Source organism: Toxorhynchites rutilus, chromosome 2 (assembly GCF_029784135.1).
Source record: "Toxorhynchites rutilus septentrionalis strain SRP chromosome 2, ASM2978413v1, whole genome shotgun sequence".
Lineage (NCBI taxonomy): Eukaryota > Metazoa > Arthropoda > Insecta > Diptera > Culicidae > Toxorhynchites > Toxorhynchites rutilus.
This window is the reverse complement of record NC_073745.1, coordinates 223,629,885-223,656,398: the sequence shown is the minus strand read 5'-3', so window position 1 is coordinate 223,656,398 and position 26,514 is coordinate 223,629,885. Positions and strand designations below refer to the sequence as shown.

At 40.2% G+C, this 26,514-nt stretch overlaps 1 protein-coding gene across 1 annotated transcript; it reads right to left on the bottom strand.

Annotated features, from left to right (window-relative positions):
* Positions 1-4,195: 4,195 nt before the first annotated feature.
* LOC129769582 (transmembrane 9 superfamily member 3) lies at positions 4,196-26,325 on the bottom strand. The gene is made up of 9 exons (XM_055771943.1): positions 26,189-26,325; positions 25,972-26,121; positions 25,717-25,912; positions 25,156-25,643; positions 24,929-25,095; positions 24,645-24,870; positions 24,374-24,582; positions 24,081-24,311; positions 4,196-4,951 (listed from the first exon to the last, which is right to left on the bottom strand). The coding sequence occupies exons 2-9, from the start codon at positions 26,041-26,043 to the stop codon at positions 4,807-4,809; spliced, it is 1,734 nt and encodes a 577-aa protein (XP_055627918.1). The 5' UTR covers positions 26,044-26,121; positions 26,189-26,325; the 3' UTR covers positions 4,196-4,806.
* Between the last annotated feature and the right edge of the window lie 189 nt (positions 26,326-26,514).

Here is a 26,514-nt window from a genome sequence, read left to right as displayed (position 1 = left end):
TTGTTTCCAACTTCTAAGCTATATCATTGGATCATAAACTGAACTCTCTGTTCTAGGTCCAAGTCTACGGAGAACTGCTGATACATTTTTATCAGCAGAGTACATGTGGGGTGTTGATAGCATGATGAAATGACCGGAATATTTGGAGGATTATCTAAATAATTTGGGAAGGACTAAAAGAAACGAGTGCTATTCAAATCTCTATACCTGCACTTGTGTATTAGAAGAACCAGATTCAGTCCTTTTCTGAGTATCCTCGTTCTCGAATATTTCCCGAATTTTGCGACGTTATCTTTAATACAGCTGAGTTAGGCATGCTCAGCACCGGTGAGCGGGTTTTTTTGCGGATCACTTTGTCCTACCGAACGAAGGATTGGGATGTTACAAATGAGATTTCCGTTAATTAGCACATGTTATTACAACATTGGTGTGTTTTCAAGAGGCTTTGAATCTGGGATTAAATTACATATTTTGCACCACAGCTAAGAGGAAACTGCTATCAATTAGATCAATGGCATAGTGGAAATCCCAAGCGATAAGTCTTCCTATATTTGAAATTGGACTTGACAATTCCACGTTTTATGGAATTAACCGCATCGAAAATATTTTTGTTTCAAATTGGAGCATTTTAGGCATTCAAAATATTGTTTTATTTGTTCTAATTTTCGCTTCATTATTTGAACTTGTACAGGTCGGACTCGATTATATATAGTCGACCATTTTTTTTCAACAATTATTTTCAAATCCTATACATAATCGAATCTCAAGGAAACAATTTTTTCGTTAATCTATGAATGTCAAAGATTAACAGAAAAATAGCTTTTTTGTGATTTGATTATGTATTGGGTTCGAAAATTAACATTGAAAGTGAAATTGCGATTATATATAATCGAGTCCGACCTGTATCTCTCTGTCAAAGTTCAGTAAAGAAGTATATCGAAATCCATTGGTTGTTTCTCCATTGGAATGCATTCGACACATTTTTCTTAATAGTATCTTTTTTTTTATCCCATTCGTTTATTTCAGGCACATTAGCATTTTAGCTGTAACACAGCCGAATTTTAATCGTGTACATGTCACATGTTTGTCATATCTATAATTAGCACATTACACAGTTGCCATTTTTCGGCGTAATAGTATTCTTTCTATACCATTGCATATGGTACATTACATTTCATAGTAGCATAGTAAGAGTATTCGTTCTGTTCTTCCATTGTCCAGTTAGACCGGTCAGCGGAGACAGTTGATATGATCATTGTTGAGTTATTAATAGAATAGCAGCCCGATGTTTCTTGCAGAGCAGAGCAGTTGTATGGATGAATCGATCTTATTTCGACCGTGGATCGATCTCCATCGCTGATGATTGTTGCGTGGACATAGTTATTCTGTAACAACACAAAGATGGTCAATGAGGGCCCTGAGTTTTGAACTCACGATCGATCGCTTACTAAGCGAACGCGCAACCGATGTGGCTACGGAGACCCCCCTTAATAGTATCTTGATTAGCTTCATTTAAAACAACATTCAATTGTGCTAAATCACTTCAGAAGTCTTCAAAAAAACTATGTTCAACAAGTGTCTATTTGTTTCTCGGAGATTTTCTGCAGGCGAATGATTCTATTGCCAAATAAGTTTCTTTAGTTGTTATTTCATGCGTCATTTGATTATAGTTTATTGATTCAGTTGTGATTTCACGATTACAAAAAAAGTTCTAGTTCTAGCAGTTCTACTACCGTTTTTTAGCCATTAGAAAAGCAGATATGCATTTGTCGTTGGTTTTCTCGAATGTTCTCGAAAAGCGATTTTGAAGGAGTAATATTTTAGGCATAATACCAGTTATCATAGTGGAATTATTACATAAATGATTAAATAGATTTCCATAAGCATTAGAAAAAATGAGATGGAAAAAACGAATTATTTTTTTAGCAACTTTAACCCACCATTTCATACGGTTGCCATTACCGAGCTCCTTCTGCAGCCAACGATTTAACATATTTTCAAACTCTAAGATATATTGGTAGGAAGATTCTGTGTGTTCTTTGTGCAATTTGGTTGGTTTAGGTCAATCACGGAGAGCAACTACGAATTGTACAGTCTACCCAAGCTCAAGCTCAAGCTCTAAGATATATTGGTAGGAAGAGGTGCAATCAATCAAAGAATCGGAAACAACCGCAACTACTAATCAAGCTCATTCGCATTTTTTTCTTTTCAAAAAAGGATTAAATAAAAACGATTTCAATGTTGCAGGCTCCGGAAGTGAAGCAGTTTGCATTGCATCGAAAGAAAGATGCGCTGCCTGAGTTAAGAATTGTCTAGTGTAAATGTGCCTTACGAGCACTCCGAGTAAAAATCTGGATATTCAATGTAGAATGGTCGCTAGGAATTTGTTATTAAAATAAGTTTTCAATGCGAAAAGAAACCAAAACAAAGGACATCTTTTTTCTTTTCATTAATTGTTTTTTTCTTGCTTTATTATCATTACAAAAACACAAAAAAATAAGACTAATTTAAAATTGAATATAGACACAATGCAATTATTTCTTTTTTTCCAATTAAAATATATGGAAGAATGTCCACGTGGACTACAAGGGAGCGGTATAGTCAATGTCCACGCTTGTCCACGGAGGTGGAGGGGGGAGTCTAAAATCGTGCTTTTTCTGTCCACGTGGTATGTGGACAGCCTCCTAACAAAAGTTCTAAAAAATACCTTCTCCCGAGTCATTTCCAATCATTGTTCGTCAGACGCGCTACTCTTTCGTCACAATCTGGCCGACAACAATCTCTGCGTTTGTGGCCGAGGCTACCACGACATCGAACACGTTATTTGGTCGTGTGAGGTGTATCTTGTTCTCAGATCGAATTTAGAAAACGCCCTTCGGGCTAGAGGAAGGTAGTCAAAGTGCTGGTGAGAGATGTGTTGGTTCGGTTAGACCTTGATTACATGTCTCAAATCTTTGCTTTCCTTAAAGCTATCGATGTTCGTATGTGATTATCCTTATATATAAATACACAATAAATATACGAATAGATTTAAGTATTGTGTGTGATTATCAACGTTGTAACAATTTCATTACATCCCATTCTTTTCCTGAAAAAATATGTCACCCTTTGAAACTCGAAGCCGCCGCGATTTTTTTATTTCTTGACTTCCATTGCTAACACCCTGCAACTCATAATTGAATTTGACAAACAAAAAACAAAAAAAAATAGTGTAAAATGTCACCTTTACAAAGAGTATGAACTTGAAATTGTATAATCGATATTACGCGAGATATCGATCACTACAGCCATCTACCGAGAAATTGATGGGTTTCTTTTTCCCCAAACTTATAACTTTTTTTAACATAATTAACCAAACTAACAAACTTGAAATACAATTATAAACTGCACTCGTGGTTACGCAGTTTGCACTTTATTTGCATCTCGTAGAAAACGCAAACACCAATTCACACATGTGTCACAACATCATACGGAAAAGAAATTCGCCATTAAGATTAGGCTAATGTGTTCCTAGCGGCATGAGCACTAAGCACAACTCGGAGACGAATAAATCGTTATATTTAAAGTCTCCGTAAACAAAGAAAAAGAAGAAGAACTAAGCACAAACGATGCGGAATAGTGAGGATAATAAATGGCCCGCAAACAATCACGACGCAAGCCATCAAACCACGTTGATTTAGGTCCATCACAGTAAGGAAATAATTCTATTACTGTGAAGGCGCCAATTGATCGTATCGAGTGTGATTATGCAAATACAGACATCAGTACCCGGTAACAATGTATAAATATTGTACGATTGAATTCGAGTTCACGTGGTAGGATATCGTCCATCGAAAAAAGATAGCTTCAACCGAAAACCCTGATCGTTTGATAACTATGTTGATTAGGATGTTGGTGATGAATCGAACGTCCACGAAGAACGGTGTGCCAAGTGTGCCAAAAATGCACCATTCTAACATCAATGCGGCGTGACAATAAAGCTATAATCAGAAAAGCAAACCTGACAGCGGCATGATATGCGCTCGGTTTATAGAGAAAATATTGATTGGAGGAATTAGATCATCAGAGTTCATTTGATATCACCGCATCGCAATTGTTAGGGATACCACATCGAATTTGCTGCGAAGTTTCGTAGGAACGGAACATAGATACTTGAATTTCTTTCGTAAGCGATCTCCGTTAAAACACCATCTCATACTAACTCATACGCAATTCATTCTCATTCATCAGTTTTAATCATTCATGGTTACTCAAATAAAAACTGTCGTTTGTAGTAGCACATACAGAAGAAGCTTCATGAGAATACAACTGTTTTTTTTTCTATTTATACGAACTGCTTTCTTTTCTATCGTTATTACTGCTGCTGCGAACCCTAAATTTCTTTTGTATCTGTGCTTTTCAACCGATTATACGACTATATATAAGGGGGTCGTCGTCAGTAGCTATTTATGCAATCGGTTTAGTATTATTAGAGTTCTCCCTCGAAGTTGTATAACTCCATACGAGCACTCCGCTTAAACAATATAACTTTCCATTCGTTTACCATTAATGTAACTTATGCTTAAAACACAGAAATGTATAATCATTGTTCACTTTAACGTCAGAATACATGTTCCCTTTTGCTTCCTTTACTCGTGATTGCTGTTTAAGAAGGGCCTTATGCTGTTTTGTTTTATTTATCATCGTTTTTTGTTGCTAATAACTAATGGTTTTAAAAATGAAAACAATAAAGAGATGATCTGTTATAAAGGCGCCATCTAGTATAGGGTAGTGTGTAGTCGTCTGTTGTCGCTGCGGGCTAGCAGATTAGTCAATTTTCACATTGGAGTAAATTTTCCGCACGAAAATGTTCGTTCCGATGTAGCCAACAGTACCGCAGATGATCCCGAGGGCGCCCGAGAATAACGCCATGTAGCCGAAGTAGAAAGACGTCTGGAAAAGTCCGTACATCCTGTAGGGAAGGTTAAAAGAAACAAAAAGAAAGAATTGAATAAGAGCAGAAAACTTCACAAAAGTTAGTACTTTGCGGCAAAACAATGACAAAAATCTGTTTAAATTCCTTAAAAAAGAATGTAACATCCTACTGCTAAAAGGTTAATATTTTATTAATTGCATAATAAAGGTGTCACATCAAATTGCATCACGGAAAGAACGCTGTAGAAATTCGCCCAGTAGACCGATCCTTTTGAAAATTTTAGACAGTAAAATAAAAACTATTAAACAACTTTTGGCATTTTCTTTTTATTCATATAGAGACGAATGAACTCTCTGAGTTTAAAGTCTCTTTAATTCAATACCGTTACCGTTTTATTCATACTTCGAGCCCAAGCCCGTATGCTCGCACCTTCCTCTTTACCCCGTCCATAAGGTTCTGTACAACGTCAGGTTGTAGTTTTTTTTTGAACAGAAATCCATTTTCTCTTGAAGTCCACCTCCGATTTGACAACTTTTGGGTTCTTCCGGAGGGCCTGCTTCATAATCGCCCAGTATTTCTCTATTGGGCGAAGCTCCGGCGCGTTGGGCGGGTTCATTTCCTTTGGCACGAAGGTGACCCCGTTGGCTTCGTACCACTCCAACACGTCCTTTGAATAGTGGCACGAAGCGAGATCCGGCCAGAAGATGGTCGGGCCCTCGTGCTGCTTCAATAGTGGTAGTAAGCGCTTCTGTGGGCACTCTTTAAGGTAAACCTGCCCGTTTACCGTGCCGGTCATCACGAAGGGGGCGCTCCGTTTTCCGCAAGAGCAGATCGCTTGCCACACCATGTACTTTTTGGCAAACTTGGATAGTTTCTGCTTGCGAATCTCCTCCGGAACGCTGAATTTGTCCTCTGCGGAGAAGAACAACAGGCTCGGCAGCTGACAAAAGTCCGCTTTGACGTAGGTTTCGTCGTCCATTATCAGGCAATGCGGCTTCGTCAGCATTTCGGTGTACAGCTTCCGGGCTCGCGTCTTCCCCACCATGTTTTGCCTTTCGTCGCGGTTAGGAGCCTTCTGAACCTTGTATGTACGCAGGCCCTCCCGCTGCTTGGTCCGCTGGACGAATGAACTTGACAAATTCAGCTTATTGGCGACATCCCGGACCGAACTTCTCGGATCACGTCTAAACTGCTTAACTACGCGCTTGTGATCTTTTTCACTGACGGAGCATCCATTTTTGCCGTTCTTCACCTTCCGGTCGATGGTTAGGTTCTCGAAGTATCGTTTTAGTACTCTGCTGACCATGGATTGGACGATTCCCAGCATCTTACCGATGTCCCGATGTGACAACTCCGGATTCTCGAAATGAGTGCACAGGATTAATTCACGACGCTCTTTTTCGTTCGACGACATTTTTCCAAATTTACGAAAAATTGACAGTGAAGCATGGCCAACGTGATCTATACACTCTTATCTGATTATAAGCGAAAGCTGAAGATATAATTCCTAAAAATTAAATTTCTACAGCGTTTTTTCCGTGATGCAATTTGATGTGACACACCCTTTATAGAAAATGAGTTGTTCAGTTTGTAGATTTTTTTTCCAAATTTTCTATTAAATGCTCGACCTTTGTATTTAAGGTCCCAAGCTCTAATCGGTTAAACATTTACATTTTCACTCCATATCATGGTTAAGTGGATGAGAAACCTAATACTCGCCGATGACTCGGGTATTGCAGGGTGAGATATTTTCTTTTGGAAGAGAAAGGGATTTCAAGGACTGGGACAATATTGGTAATCTGAAACAGAGATCGATAGCTTTGCAGAAAATATAGAGTTGGGACTTGTAAACAAATTCTTGGTACCGACAAAGTTGATATGAACGACTAGCGCGTCTAACGACTAGTAATTGGACATAAATCCAATAAATATTGCGAATAAAGTCCCGAATAAAGCCCAGACCATTGAATTATGTTTTGAGACAAAACTAAATGATAATTGAGTAGAACTACTGGCCCTTTTCATCTTCGTTTGGAGTACCAAACATTTGTAACGAACCCAAAGATACTTGAGTGATATGGCATGAGGGCTTCCCCAAAAGTTGAAGCTATGTTTATGCTTGTCTATGCTTGCCAAAGAAAACAGAACAGACGTACAGAAAAATTCAAATGTTTCTCACAGAGGAAGTTATTAGTTATTAGTTATTATTCGATTGGGTGCTAAGCCTCGAAGCTTCGGATCGAATCGCTTTGCGATAGATTTGTGTCGCTCTCAGAAAAGAAATCAATCGCAAGGCAAAAAAAATATACAAGTAGTAGAACAAGTAAATTGAGATGATACTTTACGATGCGCAGTGGGCATCGATAATAGTTAATAGTTGTCGTGGAATAACTTTCAAAAGAAAAGCCAATAGGGTTCAGCTTGCTTACCAAAAAGTAACTATATATAACCTTCGAAACGGAATCTATAAATACTTCGAGTTTTGCTTGTCTAATATTTATTATAACACAAATTGTCAAATGCGAACTTTTGTCCAATAGTGGGGGCACAAGTTCGCAGTCTATTGGTCAAAAGATCACACTTCTTGAAATAAACTTTTGAGATAACTGTAAAAAAAAATCAATGATTTATCATTAGTAGCGTGTGTATGCATCATCTGAGAGGGGATGGATTGTTGATTACTTGCTGATTAGGCTGGTTTGTTGTAAATTTCGAAAAGGCATACGATGCATCCTCATGAAGCTAGATCTCGTTCCTCTAGTTTTGTAACCTGGTTGGATCCATGCTGGACTTTGATGGCTTTCGCAAAAACATCAAATGTTTGAACAAATCGTTTTGTCCAATGGTCTGTAATGGATGATCAGTTCCTCAGACTGCTCACCCTCGACTAGAAAAAAACGGATATCCGGTAACTATCCGGTATCCGGCCTAACCAGCCAATATTTGCTATCCGGCCGGATACCAGATATTAGAAAAAAAAAATCAATAATTTCTCATCAACACAAAATAAATCTTTTTTTTTCAAAATTGAACGTTTTGTTTGTTGGTTGTGTATTTGAAATATAGTTTGTATGTTCGAAACATTCCCAAAAGTTATCGTGAGTTATCGTAGTACAGGTCGGACTCGATTATCCGGAATGTTGATATTATTTTCACTCCGGATGATCGAATTTTCCGGATAATCGAATCATAAAAAAATTTGAAAGAAAATCTCACGATAAACGTAAAATAACTATGGTTTGCACTGACTTATTTGTATACTGCAGTATCTTAGCCAGAAATTGACTAGCGCCCTCTGGGGGGAGGAGTGATGTTTTGAAATTCGAAAAAAAAGTTCATCGCATTGTTACATCTCATGGACCAAAATATTATTCAAATGATCAAGTCCAACTACAAGCAAATGCTTGGCATCCAGGAGCCGAGACGAGTTCAATGACATAGTTGAGCGAATCAACATTAGGGATGCTACGTTTTATGTAACCGAGGCTTGGGACGAGGTACCGGTTGATTCCATTGTGAAGTCATGGAAAATGCTGATATACCGTTGTCGGTTGTAAAAGAACGCATACTTTCGATTCTGCAGAAATTTATTGACCAGGACAATACCTGCAAAACGTAGAAAAAATACTCTATGCAAAATTTCAGCTCAATCGGACTTTATTTAATAGTATCGCACAGCCGTCAAAGTTTCAGTTTTCGGAAACCGTAAAATACCCAAGGAAGATGCTAAATAGACATCTTTTGAGAATCCAATAAATCAAAGGACTATTCAAGCGGATTCAAAGATTTATCACTTATTTTGTATTCTTTGCCACAATCTCAATACTTCTACCCCAACTTTTTCTTTTTCTTACTACATTCGTGATTATTCGAATGATCATATTATATATGATGCACTGTGGATAACCGAATTAAAACATTCGAAACAGACCCTGGTCATCCTAACTACATCCATGTTTCATTAAATTATCATATTAAAGGGTGTGTCACATCAAATTGCATCACGGAAAAAACGCTGTAAAAATTCGCCCAGTAGACCGATCCTTTTGAAAATTTTAGACAGTAAAATAAAAACTATTAAACAACTTTTGGCATTTTCTTTTTATTCATACTTCGAGCCCAAGCCCGTATTCTCGCACCTTCCTCTTTACCCCGTCCATAAGGTTCTGTACAACGTCAGGTTGTAGTTTTTTTTTAACAGAAATCCATTTTCTCTTGAAGTCCGCCTCCGATTTGACAACTTTTGGGTTCTTCCGGAGGGCCTGCTTCATAATCGCCCAATATTTCTCTACTCCGGACAACTCCGGATTCTCGAAATGAGTGCGCAGGATTAATTCACGACACTCTTTTTCGTTCGACGACATTTTTCCAAATTTACGAAAAATTGACAGTGAAGCATGGCCAACGTGATCTATACACTCTTATCTGATTATAAGCGAAAGCTGAAGATATAATTCCTAAAAATTAAATTTCTACAGCGTTTTTTTCGTGATGCAATTTGATGTGACACACCCTTTAGGTATGTTTAAATATTAAATCGATGTATTCATTTAAGGGGGTAGTACGCTATGAAAACTTGAAAAAATAAAAAAAAATATCTGGCCTAAAATTTTCTCTGGGATGTCTACTTTACTGTAGTTTTTATCCCAGGTGACCGATGGTTCGTTCCAAAGTTACAAGCCAATTAGTGGACCTAAGTTTTTGCGTAAGAGTGTGGATCCAAAATTTAAAACTCGTTCTTCTCGAAACTAAGTTTAGCAAACTAGTGGGAGTTCTACCTCCGGAATGGTCCATCCGATTTTGATGAAATTGGATTTCCCAGATTCTCCACTAAATTTCCTGTCATCGTACGTAGGATTTTCTTTTGATATTTTGAAAAATGAAATCAGATTATCTAAATAAATCATTGGTTGAAATCGGTCCACTAGAAAAACTTGTAGAACTCCCACCAGTTTACAAGGTTTTGGTTGCAAGGGTTCAACAAACCGGCTATTCAGAGGACAGTATAATTGACACAATTTTTTTTGTTTGTTGTGTAATATGTACCTAATAAAACTGTGATATCTGATTAATCATAATAATGTTTATTTCTCGTTGAAAAAAATCGCGAAAATCACATACTTTTTATGTTGTTTATAGTATACTACCCCCTTAAATTTGGAAATTCCAACGTATATAAATCTACTGCGGATAATCGAAACTAGTTGTATGGAACAGCCCCTTTTCCAGCCCTCTCCTTCAATTTTGTTCAAATAATCATATTTCTAAAGTATATTAACAAATTAACAAAAATTTTGACAAAAAACATCAAAAACAAAATGCTCCGGATAATCGAGTTTAGGGATAATTGCGTCCGACTCTTAGTCCGTACTTACTCTTTCTCGACTAGTATTAAAATTATTGGTATTTATTTAGAGAAAAGATATAATTGAATAAAGAAACTCCAGAAAATATGTGTTCAGTTTCTCTCAGTTCTTCACTCAGTTTTTAAAGTCATTTAATTCACCCTGCTCAAAACAAAATTATTGATTATCGGTCTGGGAGACCGTTTGAGCGAGTGAATTAGGATACAAGACATAATGGTCCTTAAAATGAATGACGTTTTCAGATTGTTTAGTGGACACAATCTGGAACGCAACGTTATTTGATTGTGTGAAATGTTCTTTCGGATTTATATTAGAACCTCATTTATTCCTATTTTATTATAAAATAGGAACATTCTATGCGAAAACTGGTTCATATTAACCATCTAGAAAACAGAAAAATTCTTGCTATCAATTTCATATGACATCTGTGTGCATATTCGCATGCACCAGACTTTTTTTATTCGATGTTTTCTTCATTACGTTAGCCGTGTGGTCCTGATTTTTGACGTAGAACTACGTCTTTCAACAAGGGTGCCAAATGAGAAAACAGGTCACGTTTTTATGAAATAATGTTAACGTTAATAACTATTTTCACTGTGAACGAATTCTGATGATTCGCATACCAATCGAATCGGAAATTCTCTAAGATTTGTTTGATATGCTATACATTACAGTTCGCTATTCTCTAAACGGTTTAAAATCATGAAAACTGGAAGAATTTCCTTTTTCCCAGATATTTGTTATGCCGATTTGTGAGCTAGCCCTACCCGTATTTCAAATGCTTATAACTCGAACATTTCTTAATAGATCGGAAAGATATTCAAAATCGATGTACCTGTGGAAATCCGCTTTGCAAATATACATGCAAGTCGGAGGTATTTTTTGTTCCCACCGAACTGTGTTTCCCTAACACGGACTTCAAAATCAATGTGCCTGGGGAAATCCGCTTTGCAAATACATGATGCAAGTCGGGGGTATTTTTTTGGGGTTGAGTACTTTTGTACTCGCTTGTCGTTGTGCAGAACAGAATATGTTTCCCTAAAACGTATCTTTAAACTGAGAAGCCTGGGAAAATCGTCATTTCAGATATTAGAGGTGATTGAACTTTCGCGGTTCGAGACCAACGTAAACACGAGATGTGCAATAATTTCAGAGGGAAATGTAAAATACAATGATCGTTTGACAATTCTTCCGTTCAAATATGTTCGTAGTCCTAGGCATCATATCAAACGTAAAAGGACGTTCATCAAATTTACTTGTTACGAAGAACATAATCTATTGCAAAATTTCGATGCATTCTAAAATAATATTCGAAGTGGTAAACAAGTGGATTGCATAATATAACTGCGTAGTTCCACGTCGAAAATATGCGGTCGTGTCCTAGATACAACCCCTTACCATTTTTTGTCGTTAAAAGTTACCTGTTGGCGGTTTTCTAATTTCCTTTAATGTTGCTATTCTTCGAAAACAAACTACTGTGCCACAAGCATTCACAAAACTGGACATCTTTTATTGCATATACAATTAGCCATATTACAAATCCCTGCTTATAAAAAAATGTTTGTACGATATGCATCACTATATACAGACATTTGGTGCATTTGCCCCTCAAACGCATGTTGTCGGTATGATAATTGTTCAAATGAGTGCATTCACGGGAAAATTATCGCTTGGCGATCCTTCTCTGTCTCATCCGCACACAAATCCGATCGATAAGGAGTGAATCATTGGCCGACAGAACTGCTGTTCCTTCAACTCACGAGACAGAATAAATTGGTCTACCACATGTTCGGATTCGTTCACTCACTGAGTGGTATCGTGTGATGCGAGACCAACACATTGATTGAAGAAGCTGTTTTCACATACTTAAAAAAAGTTGGATGCTTTCGTCGATTCTCTCATCAATCACCAACACTGGTTATTAGACTTATTAGACGTAAGCTATCTTGATTTCTAAAAAAGACACAGGAGAGTTGTGTCCGAGACACGACCGCATAGTTGACGTAGGATTCCGTTAGGCTATCTGTTGATTTTGGATATGTTTGAAAAATTACATCGTTAAACTCTATGATAATTAATTGGTGGCCCCGAAAAGGGCCGTTTTGTTTGGTTGTTGGGTATTGTTTGTTCACTCCACCAGTGTTTACCGAGTGATGATGACAGAAGGATGGTGCACAGTCGTTGGATGGTACGTATCAGATAAAAAATACCGAAGTGGAACGAGATATGATGAAAACCGCCCTCTGTGATCCTATACGAGATGCTCCTGTGTTATGTATGGATGAAATAAAGAAGAAAAAAACTCACCAATGTAATATAAGATAATTACCAATACTGAACACAATTATCAATTTATCTAATCACACAATTACACTTCAGTCATTTGGAGTTTTTGTTTCATACGGGTGTTCTTATCGCTTTTAGCGCAATTCAACGAATTATTTGGATTGTTGTTCAGTAGTTATTTTCAAATTTTTATCATGCAACGTAATTTTTCCAATGTACAAACGCGGTCAAACCATTTTCCGTATATCAACTTTAAACTTAAATCGAGAAACAACAGTTACGATTGTTTTTTTAGAGTTATTATTGAATGCTGGGGGTGCAAGTAGTGATAAAGATCGATGTCTTTAAAACAGTTCGCGGAACAATGTATCGATCTTCAGCTTCGTTTTTCTCGAGTTAACGCAAATGTTACATATGGCTTTTTCAAAAGTTACGCGAGAAGTGATGTTTTGCTTTATCCGGGAGGTGTTCCAGCAAGTTAAATTTATTTTTTTTCGATCCTGGAGCTGAAATGTTATATAAAAGGAGAGCAAAAAGAGAATTCTACCTTCGGACATCGTTGAGGAAGAAAAGAAAAGGGAATAGAGGTCAATTCTCGAGGAAAGCCAATTTGCAGAACGGCAAAAACACCACAATAATTATATGACGTGTTAGCGCAATAAGCCGGCTTTGCGATCCACTGGCCAGCATTTAGACTATGGGCTTCGTACCGGTAGCCTCAACGTTTTCACCATTACGTTATCAAGACGAAATTAGAAAAAGTAACTAAAAAAATAAAATAAAAGAGTAAAATGAGCCTGAGGACGTGACCATACTTTTTTTTCCTTCAAAGGAAACTGTTCAGAGCTGGCAGCAGTTTCAGATTTTGACAATCGTCAAAAGGAGATTTCTAACGTCGCATTGGAAATCTTTCTATGCATTCATTACAGTAAAGATAATTATAATTTTGTTGAAACGACTATTGAATAATTCGAAAATGTAGTTGAAATGTTTGAAGCCAAAAACAAGAAAGTTCAATAACCAAAAATTTCTACCAAAGGTGAATTCTCACAATTTGTACCTTCTCAAATAAAATCCAAAGTGATAAATAATCCAATGGAATATAATAAATTCGTGATCCTACGTTGACAATATGGTCATGTCTTGAACATCACGCTCCTAATTTGAAAACTTGCCACATTGAAAACACTATACTTCACGTCAGCTACGAAAACTCGTCGTTTGTTTGGTCTAACCCTAACCCTACCAGAACTTTTATGATCTGCTTGACGTTGAGAACTTTTTCATCAGGTTCAACCGGGTGGAAACAACCCACGGGTCAGTTACAGATGCAGCTTCTGGATAGACCTTGACACGCACAGCGGAGACAACAGAGGGAACGCAAAAGTGGAAGCGGAGACAACATAGGGTAAAGACGAGATCGAAGAAGTAAGAGAGCGTTACTTGGGGGTGGAGAGGTTTTTGAGCGTTTTTTTCAAAGGGAGGCTGGAGTTGACTTGTCCCCAGAACCAATATCTTGGGATGACGGAACGCATTTGAGTGCCTTTTCTGTTCCTTTTGTCAAACAAAGAAGAGTCATTGGTTTCAATGTCAGATCTCTCCATATCCGGAGATCCCCCATCCTCTGCCATTTGTTAAGTGGCGATGAGTCGGCGAATTCTTCTGCGTCTGCTGATCTTGTGTTAGGCTGTGTTTAGTATAAACGGTACGAACGCGTAAAAAAATCCGATCACGATAACGAAAGTCGACTCTGACATCCGACTCAACCGACTTTTTGGAGTTTGCATTTAATTCCTATTAGAAGGAACATAATATCGCTTTGTGTATCGTATCGCGTTAAGAAGTTGAAATCAATCTGGTTATGTTCATAAAGAGTGCGATGACATCGTGGATTTGTGAAACTTTTAGATATTTTATAAATACAATCGAGTTCAAGGTTCACATGCGAGATAATTGATACGTACAGCAAATTAAAAGAAAAACTTTGGATCCAACACAATACTGAGAGCAGTCAGTCGATGCACTCTGTTAAACCATGTCCCAAGCCCAAACTGTATGAAATCATTCCCATTTCCATTTATATTTTGAGTGTTATTATTTACCAAAATCCTGTGATTTCTTGGTAAGAGCACATATATTATCATACATAATCATTTACAAGCAGAAAACCAAGTACGAGTATACTCGTCGTTGGCAATGGGAAGGAAAGGGACTCGATATCCTTTTTCGTATTTGCGTACGATTTAGTAGAAAAACAAATAATAAATCACGCAGATGAATAAAATAATGAAAGTGCAATAAAACGAGACACAACATTCTGTAAATTGGCAACATTTAAAAATTCGCTATTATCGATTACAGTGCCTCAGCAGAGTTTGTGCAACGAAAAACATTCGAAAGGAGACTCGATATTACTGTCCGAGTTGTCCTGATAAGCCTCCATTATGTAATCCTTTCATGAAGATAAGGTATTATAAGTGGTTTAGTTGCTAGAAAATGTTGTTATAAATACACGAAGAAGTTGATTTTTGCGTGAAAGACCATTCTTTATAAGAAATAAAGTATGATTTTTGTAGAAAAAATTATTTGTAGTTTTTTTTCAAGTTTTTTATTTATATTTATATTTATATTTATATTTATATTTATATTTATATTTATATTTATATTTATATTTATATTTATATTTATATTTATATTTATATTTATATTTATATTTATATTTATATTTATATTTATATTTATATTTATATTTATATTTATATTTATATTTATATTTATATTTATATTTATATTTATATTTATATTTATATTTATATTTATAGCAGACTTATCTCACTTCTTAACTAGGCGAACCTAGCCAGAATTTTCACCTGCCCCCGGGCTTCTGAATGCCAAAGGGGGACTAGGCTCTGCGGAATGCACGTATCTGCATGCTCGTGCTGTTTTAGTCCTGACCGAGGAATTGTCGGACAATCGCGCAGGTGCTAAGGATGACCGACTTTTGGATGCCGGCCAATTCCTTCTCGATGTTCAACACCTTTAGCGCTTCCAGAAGTGTCTTCGGGATAATTCCAGTTCCAGAGAGAACGACTGGAACAATTCTTGGGACCTCCCTTAGCCCCCACAGTTCCTTGAGCTCCACGGCCAATGGTCGGTACTTGCAGATTTTGCGACCGTGGGTCTCCTCCAGATTCTGGTTCAGTGGAATAGCGACATCGATGATGGTGACTTTGCGGTCGCTCTTGTCGTAAACCATTATATCTGGGCGGTTGTGGTGGATCGAGAGGTCGGTCAGAACAGTGCGATCCCAGTACAGCTTGAAACGGTCATTTTCCAGGACAGGTGCAGGCAGGTACCGGTAGTTTGGTACGTTGTCTTCCAGTAGAGCACATTGGAGCGCCAGTTGTCGATGAACAATACGGGCCACGTTGTTGTGGCGCTCGGTGTAGGCTGCGTTGGCCAAAACGGGACAGCCTCCCATAATGTGCTCTATGTTTTCACCTGGTTGATGGCACATCCGGCAAATGTCATCAACGTCTTGATGCCAGACGTACCGCCTGCAGTTTCTCGTCGGCATTATCCTGTCCTGGATGGCTAACATGTCGGCTTCTACTACTGAAGAGAGTTCACCACGCGTTAGCCACAGATTAGATGCGGCCTTGTCGACGTGTGGCCGGTCCAGTTGATGGGGGTGGGCACCATGCACTGCCTTCTGCTTCCAAGCTGCAATCTTCTCCTCCACTGTCTGCAGATTGCAGTTGAGTTGGTACTCCGCTTGCGCCAAGTGCAGAGCGCTGTATCCTCTGTCGGCGGCGCAGACAGCCCGGTATAGCGCGTTTTGGTTGGCGCGTTCTGCGAAGTACTCGCGCAGTTGTCGTACCTGGGCAACACACAGTGCAGATATGTCGACTATTCCAAGACCCCCTTCTTTGCGTGGCAGTGAAACTCTCTCCAGTGCCGATTGAGGATGGTGCATTCCGGCCTCTTTAAATGCTTTCCTCATCCTCCTCTCAAGGTCCTCTAGGTCAGTTTTGCTCCATTTGACTACACCAAAACTGAAGGTCAGCAGGGGAACCGCGAATGTGTTGATCGCGCGTACCTTGTTCCCCGCGTTGAGGAAAGTCCTCAGGACACAGTTCACTCGACTCAAGAACTTGTCTCGCAGCTCCGTCTTGATGTCGGAGTGGCGAATCCTGGTGAGCTGTCGGAATCCAAGATATTTATAGGATTCGCCACAAACCATTTATATTTATATTTATATTTATATTTATATTTATATTTATATTTATATTTATATTTATATTTATATTTATATTTATATTTATATTTATATTTATATTTATATTTATATTTATATTTATATTTATATTTGTGGCCACAAAAAATGCTAATTCAAAAGCCTTCTTCTTGAATGGCGTTAACGTTCCCTGTGGAACTTTTGCCGTCTCAACGTATGCATTAACTAGCGTCATTCATTAATACTTAGTTGAGATTTCTTAAGCCGAATAAAACGCCTTGAATGTAATCCGAGGGGCAAGCTCTAGAATACGCGTGACCACAGTGCAAGTCGAAGGAAATTTCTCTGACGAAAAATCCCCCGGCCAGAACGGGAATCGAACCCGAACACCCGGCATGATAGTGTGAGACGCTAACCACTCGGCCACGAGTGCACAATTCAAAAGGCTGCATCTATCTATTTATATAAAAATGGAGTGATGTCTGTCTGTCTGATTCTTATGGACTTGGAAACTACTGAACCGATCGACATGAAAATTGGTATGTAGAGGTTTTTGGGGTCGGGGAAGGTTCTTATAATAGTTCGAGACCCCTCCCCCCTCTCTAAGGGGGACTGCCATACAAATGAAACACAAATTTCTGCATTACTCGAGAATTGATAACGCAAATGGAACCAAATTTGGCATGTGGAGTGAATGTTTTCACGGTGGTTAGACACTCCACCCTCCTCTCCAAGGGGGAGCTGCCATACAAATGAAACACAAATTTCTGTATTACTCGAGAACTAATCAAGCAAGTGAAATGAAAATTGACATGTGGAGGTTTTAGGATACAGGCAAACCTGGTTTTGTGCGGTCCTTTTTTGCGTGATTTCTCGTTTGCGCGACTCTTTTTGTGCGATTTTATTATGACATCGGATCTTGAATCACACAAAGCAATCGCACAAATAATAAAATCGCACCTAAACAGTCACACAAATGAGAAATCGCATAAAAAGCAACCGCGCAAAAACAGGTTTGCCTGTATAATAAATGATTCTATGGTGGTTAGATACTCCTCCCACATCTCTTAAGGGCAGCCCCCGCCATACAAATGAAACACAAATTTATATATTACTCGAGAATTAATCGCGCAAATGAAACCAAATTTGGCATGCGGAGGTTTTGGGGTGCAGTAAATTTTTTTACGGTTGTTAGACACTCCTCTCCCTCACTTGGGTGGGACTGCCATACAAATGAAACACCAATTTCTGTATTATTCGAGGATTAATCAAGCAAATGAAACGAAATTTGGCATGTTGAGGTTTTAAGGTACAATAAATGATTCTATGGTGGTCAGATACTCCTCCCCCCTCTCTTGGGTGGGACTGCCATACAAATGGAACCAAATGTGGCATATGTAGGTTTAGGGAGCAATACATGTTTTTATGGTGGTTTGACACTCCTTTCCCCTCTCTAAAAGGGGGTGGGGGGAGAGGGCTGAGTAACTCGAGAACTAATCAAACAAATAGAATCAAACTCATCATCTACAGGTTTTAGGGACCGCTAAACGTTTCTATGGCAGTTCGACACTCCTCCCCCCTCTCTAAAGGGGGGCTGCCATACAAATGAAACACAAACTTTTGCATAACTCGAGAACTAATCAAACAAATGGAGCCACATTTGGGATGTGAGGGTTTTTGGTACGTGAAATGTTTCTATGATGGTATGACATCCCTCGTTCCTCTGGAATGGAGAGGAGGTTCCATAAAAATAATACATATTTTCCAACCAAACATGACAATTGAAAATTTTCGGGAAACTCTGAAGGAAAATGGGAAAATTCGAAATTCGGAAAATTTTCTACATTCTTTTTTACAATTACATAGTGACAAGCGTTGTTAGTCCATTTGATGTTTGCGATAACGAAATTGATCTTTGTTCGAAAGTGGAATTGTGATAAAACGCACTCCTATATCTTCTTCTATGTATATAAACGAAAATGGTTCGCCGAATGTGTTGATATGAGCAAAACTCGAGAAAGGAATTGTTTGATCTAGGGCTGTCTTTATTTTATCATATTTTCTGTATCAATCATTTATTCCATGCAACGGAGAAACATTTGGTTGAAAAATCTTGAACGAGAATTTTGTCTGAAAATAATCTGATATTATAATGACGAGCTTTGGTAGAAGTACTCGGATTTTTATAGTAGAAGGTAATTTTAAAGGGTAGATTAGAAGATCAATCAATGAACAGTTCTGCGATTGGACTCATGAACTTGCGCTTAGTAAAAAAACGTGAATGAGATAACGAAAAATGAATTTTGGGCAAGACGAAGTTTGCCGGGTCAGCTAGTGTTATATTATTTTAAAGTAGGACGAGTATACTCGTTTTGGCAGCACTTTTTAAAACTTTTTAAAAACGGATAATTATAAACGGAATGAGACGTTTCTACAGGCACTCTTCCACACATTTTCGAGTCCATTTTCTTGTTTGCTGTGAGAACCATGGTTTTCTGTCCACAGCTGCAAATCGCTTGCTAAATTAAGAACTCCCTGGCAAATTTATCAGCGAAAACGACCCTAAATTTTCCGGGGACATCTCCTCTGGGAGTGAGCTCATAGAATTTCAGACCTGGGAGCTTTTTAGAATCCATCAGCATGCATCCTTCGTGTTTCGTCAAAACCTTGTCGTACAACTTTCGAGCGCAACTTTTGACCACCAGATTTTGCTTCAACATCCTGGTTGATTGTTAGCAGACAAGAAAATTACGATAACCTTCTCGCATACGGATTTTCCGAGTGATAATTCAGTTAGACTTGTACTAATAACGGTGACCTAGTCCGGGAGTCCCGGGTTTGCCTTAATTGTCCGAACAACTGTTTTACATACACGGAAACGTTTCAGCACGTCATTCAGGTCGATTTAGCCACTTTTAGTGATTTCGCGATTTTAGTACTTGATCACGCCCGATTTTTAATATTGGTGTTCAAAAACAAATCTCTTCTCTCGGTTTCCACCCTGTAAAACTTTTTCAAAACAACGTGAAATTTTCACCGTTGAAAGATACAGAGTTTCCAAACATCTTACTGTCAGAAGATTTCAGATACTCCTACTACTACCGCTCCTATAAAATGAACAATGATTCTAAATGTTTTAAGCTTTATAGCCTGTCGAATCAAATATCTCTAACGTATAACACATCTACCCAGGAAGCTGTTTGAAGACAGTCTTGACGAAGTTTTCGTAGTACATCATCAATCGAACTTCGCCAGCATCGTGATGTAAAGCTTCTCAGATCGTCTTTCTGCCTCTGTTTATCATCGCGATTTGGAGTCACTACCTTCTTATAAGTCGACAGTCTGACTCGTTTTTATGCTCGATGCACTACTAGCTTGTTTGCGACATCTCGAACGGAGGTTGGGGATGCAGCTATTGGCTTCCTGGGTATCTGCAAACATTACCCGAACACTTTTCTTACGTTGGTGACAGTTGACTTGGCCATTTTTAACAATTTCACCAACACGGTTGGTAAATGACTGGACTAAGCGTACCATCGGTACTTCGCGTACCTGCAGGCATTAAATAGACCCCATTCGTGGTCCTTAGCTTCCTGTCCAGTAACTCCTATCCCTACCTCCCCGTGGTGCCGGCTGGGGTACGAGTAACCATAGTGAAGATCGGGTAACCAACCCCGGTGGGATCTTGGTCGTATGCTGACAGGGAAGGGGGACTATCCGAGCGTCTGTTCACCATGGAAGTGCGGCCCAAAACAGCGTCTGATCCCCATGTTAGGGGCGGCTGATCACTGTCTTCGTGCCAGCGGGGACTCTAAAAAGAGCTGTGCACGACGGTCCTCCGGCGAGACAGGGGGTTGGTGCAGGCCCTGCAAGCCATCCGTAAAAATAAAACGTACAGGAAAATTCACAAAGAAATTCGAGACAGGACAATCGGACTAGACCCACGCAAAGAACACGGACTAGAGATTGGAAACTCGGAACATGGAACTGCAAGTCTCTCAATTTTTCTTGCGAGTACCCGAATTCTTTCGGAAATATTGAGAGCCCGCAATTTCAACATCGTAGCGCTGCAGGAGGTGTGCTGGAAAGGTTCGATGGTGCGATCGTTCCATGGTGGATATACCATCTATCAGAGCTGCGGCAACACACACGAGCTGGGTACAGCTTTCATCGTGATGGGGGAGATGCAAAAACGGGTGATTGGTTGGTGGCCGATCAATGAGAGAATGTGCAGATTGAGGATGAGAGGCCACTTCTTCAATATCAGCATTATCAACGTCCACAGCCCCCATCTAGCTAGCACCGATGACGATAAAGAAGAATTCTACGCGCAGCTAGAGCGTGAATACGATCGCTGCCCAAAACACGACATCAAAATCGTCATCGGTGATTTGAATGCTCAGGTCGGCCAGGAGGAGGAATTCAGACCGGTAATTGGTAGGTTCAGCGCCCATCAGCGAACCAACGGAAACGGCCTAAGACTTATCGACTTCGCTGCCTCCAAGAACATGGCCATACGTAGCACCTTCTTCCAGCACAGCCTCCAATACCGTTACACCTGGAGATCACCACAGCAAACAGAAACACAAATTGACCACGTTTTGATCGACGGTCGGCACTTCTCGGATATCATCGACGTCAGAACCTATCGTGGCGCTAACATCGATTCAGACCACTACCTGGTGATGGTCAAACTGCGTTCTAAACTGTCAGTCGTCAATAACATAAGACACCAGCGCTCACCACGGTACCACTTACGACGTCTACAGGAGCCGAACGTTGCTGCAACATATTCGCAGCGTCTTGAAGCTGCGTTACCAGGGGGTAGACGAACTGGATGCTGTTCCCCTCGATGAATGCTGGAACACCTTAAAATCAGCAATTAGCAGCACAGCAGAGACCGTCATTGGGTATGAACAACTCCTCGTTGTTCATACCCAATGACGGTCCAACCAACGCAACGAATGGTTTGACGACGAGTGCCGAGCGCTCCTGAACGAGAAGGATGCAGCACGCGCAGCCATGCTGCAACGAGCGACTCGACAAAACGTGGAACGATACAGACTGAAACGAAGGCAGCAAACACATCTCTTTCGGGAAAAAAAAGCGCCGCCTGGAAGAGAAAGAGTGTGAGGAGATGGAGCTGCTTTATCGTTCTCGAGAATCGCGGAAGTTCTTCAAGAAACTAAACGCCTCGCACAAAGGCTTTGTGCCGCGGGCCGAAATGTGCAGAAACAAGGAAGGAGGCATCTTGACGAACGAACGCGAGGTGATCGAAAGGTGGAGCAGCACTATGATGAACACCTGAACAGCGCGCAGACAGGAGACCTAGACGGCGTTGAGGAGGACTACACCGGTGCAATGAACAACGACGACGTACCACCCCCGACGATGGGTGAAGTTAAGGAGGCCATTAATCAGCTCAAGAACCACAAAGCAGCTGGTAAGGATGGCCTCGTAGCGGAGCTCTTCAAGGGAGGGCCGAGAAAACTTGTAGAGTGTATGCACCGGTTGATAGTCAGGATCTGGGACACAGAACTGCTACCGGAGGAGTGGAAGGACGGGGTAATCTGCCCCATCTATAAAAAAGGCGACAAGTTGGATTGTGGGAACTATCGTGCCATCACAATCCTGAATGGTGCCTACAAAATTTTGTCTCAGATCCTCTTCCGCCGCCTATCGCCAATAGTAAGTAGATTTGTGGGAAGTTATCAGGCCGGATTCATGCCCGGTTGCTCGACGACGGACCAGATTTTTACACTGCGGCAGATACTCCAAAAGTGCCGCGAGTATCAGGTCCCTACACACCACATCATCGTCGACTTCAAGGCCGCATATGATACAATCGACCGACGACAGCTATGGAGGACCATGAACGAACACGGCTTTCCCCGAAAGCTGACAAGACTGATTCAGGCAACGATGAACGGTGTGCGGTGCAGTGTGCGGATCTCAGGTGAGTTGTCGGAATCATTTGAGACTCACAGGGGACTTCGACAAGGTTTATCTGCTTCACCAACGACGTGGACATAATCGGAAGAACACATGCGACGGTAGCCGACTTGTATACCCGACTGAAACACGAAGCAGGGCTGATTGGGCTTGGGATCAATGCGTCTAAGACTAAATACATGCTAGCAGGAGGGACTGATCGCAACAGAGTTCTTCTTGGTAGTAGTGTTGTGATCGACGGCGACGAGCTCGAGGTGGTAGAGGAATTTGTCTACCTTGGCTCGTTGATAACAACTGACAACAACAACAGCCGTGAAATTCGAAGACGCATTGTCAATGGATGTCGAGCCTACTATGGGCTCCGCAAATCCTTGAGGTCCAACAAACTCCGACCCCGTACGAAGTGTACCATGTACAAATCCCTAATTCGACCGGTTGTTCTCTATGGGCACGAAGCATGGACGATGCATGAAGATGACTCACAAGCGCTTGGAGTTTTCGAACGCCGAGTGCTCAGAACAATATACAGTGGTGTACAGGAAAGCGGAGTATGGAGAAGGAGAATGAACCACGAACTGGCGCAACTATACGGCGAACCCAGCATTCAGAAAGTCGCCAAGGCTGGACGAGTGCGATGGGCAGGGCATGTTACAAGAATGCCGGACAGCAGCCCTGCAAAGATGGTGTTCGCATCGAATCCGGTAGGAACAAGAAGGAGAGGAGCCCAGCGAGCGAGGTGGTTGAACCAAGTGGAGCAGGACTTGGCAAGAATCGGTGCAGCCGGGAGTTGGAGAACTGCAGCCATGGATCGGGATTATTGGCGAAAAATTGTGAAGAATATCTAATCTCTCAATGGGATGTAGTATCATTATAAATAAATAAGCGAGTAGTTCGGGCTATAACAAGGCGCGAGCGAAATTTTATGTGCTGCTTCTGTTGTTCGGAAGCCATTTTGATGACTGAAATCGTTTTCATTAGTTTAAATCGACTGAAGATTGATTGTAACACATTTTAGTATAGTTAACGCTATGAGAAAATAACAAATTTAGAACAGATACTAAATTAACTTTGGTGTAGCATTTTGTACTAGTAGCGAGATCTAGAACACTGATGCAGTGTAATCAGATTGAATCCGGATGTGATTTGTCGGAAGTTTTGTTACACGTGGTTTTGCAAATTGTTCGACCGCTTGCCAATATATGTGCCAACAAAATCGGGTATGCAGCAGATTGATATATAGACAAACCGTTATAGAAAATCCGACTAGTCAATAATCTGTTCCGGCACAATTCAAAGTGGGCATACAAAATAGAATCATACTTACTTCGTTTTGAAGAAGAAATAATAGAAGGAATAGATGTAGATATAAATCGCCGTGGAACCCGCCGACATAAAGCTGGTCCATTGCCATCGATAGTCCTCGGCGTTAAGCAGGAAGTACGTACATACGATTGTCACGCACACTGTCACAATAATCAGAATCAGAAACACTAGCAGCATGAATCCATACACGTAGTATATCTTGTACGCCCAGAACGAGGTGAAAATGAAGTACCTGCGGGACAAACGTGAATGCATTCAATCATCTTCTTAGCTAGAAGTTCTTGTAATTCTTACATCTCAATAAAAATAGACCCGAACGGAAGCACACCTCCGAGCAGGATAATCACAGCCGGCTCCATGAACCATTTTTTCTCCGGGATGGGTCTGGGGACAGCATTCACCCGGCACGGATAATCTGGTTGACCGTCAAGGTTACGACCCACGATTGTGCCTATCAACGTTAGCGGTAAGATCACAAATATGCAGATGCAAGTGACAGCGACCTGTAATATTTTGCAAAATTCATTATACGTCAAATATCGTTTATCAGGTTGCTTTCTCTAACCATCGTTCCGAAAGGAATCGCCCTTGACGCGTGATAATAGATTGCGATGAAGTTGATGAAAAACGCCGTTCCACAAACCAAGGCTGGAATAATGAAGGCAGACAGTAGCATTTGTCTGATCCATTGTTTTCCACCCATCCGAGCGTACAGCGATCCTCCGAAATAACCATTGATGGGAGAGGTAGCGGCATACACAAAAATTGCAGTTGAAAGCATGGTTCCTCGCCTAGAAATGTGTCAAATTAATATCCGTTGGTACTGAACGTGAATCAGTGTCAACATACTCGGTGTATAATTCTCCCAGGATAGCAAATGTGATGACACACAGTACAACAGACGTGAGCTGATGTCCAGCACCAATCAGCGCAGAAAAGAGCATTGAGTTTGAAGCAGATCTGAACACATCGCCGTGAATCTGCTTCCATCCGTACTCATCCCCAAGATCTCGTTCCTAAAAGTTTGCATTGATTTAAATATGAGTTCAATTTGATTTATCTTCGCTTCTATTCACCATATCGTCAGCTTCTTCATCCTTACTGTATCTGGCATAATCCTTCCGTAGTGTTCTCATCAGAATCATAGACACCAATCCAACCAGAAATATGACCATCATAAAACTATTAAAGATACTGAACCAATGGATGCGATGTTGGAAAAAGTTCGGATCCAAATATTTGTCGAAGCGATCTTCAAATTTAACATTGCTCGGTTTCCAATTTACTTCGTAGGTGAACTTCATTTTGGCCCCAACTTTGAGCAATTCCTTTTTCTCCGGCGTCAGTGTCACATCCACAATTTGCTTCCCATTGTAGCTTACGTCAAACTTTTTGTGTGTATAAATGTAGTATTTCTTATCCTCCTCCTTGCCAACAACACCCCAAATGGGCAAATCATCAATGTACATCTGGTACCAGTACTGATTCTTCACGGCATACACGAAGGCCTTGTGCGTTTTCTCAGTCAACTCCACCATACAAATTTCAGTCGGTGCGATGTCATCTGTGTGAGAATCCAGCGATAAGTACACTTTAAAAATATTAAAATGGCAGCCACTTGCCACTGCGGTACACACCTTTGAAATCAATCTCGTAACCACTAAACTCCAGTTCCACACCCTGCAGGGCCTCGCTCATGGTTTCATGGTAGTGATTGATAGTCTGCTTAGTCCCCACGCAGAACGGTAGCGAGAAGTACGCGTATGTTTCCTGCCGATTGTGATACGGTCCCACCGTATTCATCCATAGAACCACCTCTTCGTGATCTTCGTACTAGAATCATCGGAAAACATTGCAGACATCAAAGGAGAAATAAACCAAAACGCGCTTACAATGTGATTGTGCTCATCGCCCAATACAAGCCGTGCCCAAAGGGCCAGCAGTGCAACGATTGTGGCTTTCATGTTTTGACAAGTGCACCGTTTTCCCTGTTACTAATTCTCTGATCAAAACAAACCTAAGCAATTCTAATACATGACTCTCTATAAGAAAGTTAACGTTTGTCAACAGGTAATTATAACATTCACAGGTCCGAAATAACTAGTTTACCGTATTTATTTTTCGTCTTCTGGAAATGTAACACAGAAAAACACGTAGACAAAACCGGAATGCAATTTTTCGTCCACTTTTCTCATCAACCAGTCAGATATGACGTTTATGACAACTATTGCGTGTGTTGTTCTTGCATCAGAGGCGTCGTGAGACTGAAGGGTCCTTCACGTACACCGAGGGGTATGAACATAAAACTGTACAGGGTGACGCATAAGTCACGCAACGCTTTCTGAAGGAAAAAACATATCGATCGCGCTGCAACTATCGGGCGTGTTGGTTCCTAAGCGGTTCAGTTGTCGACTTATCTTTTTCTTATTCGAGAA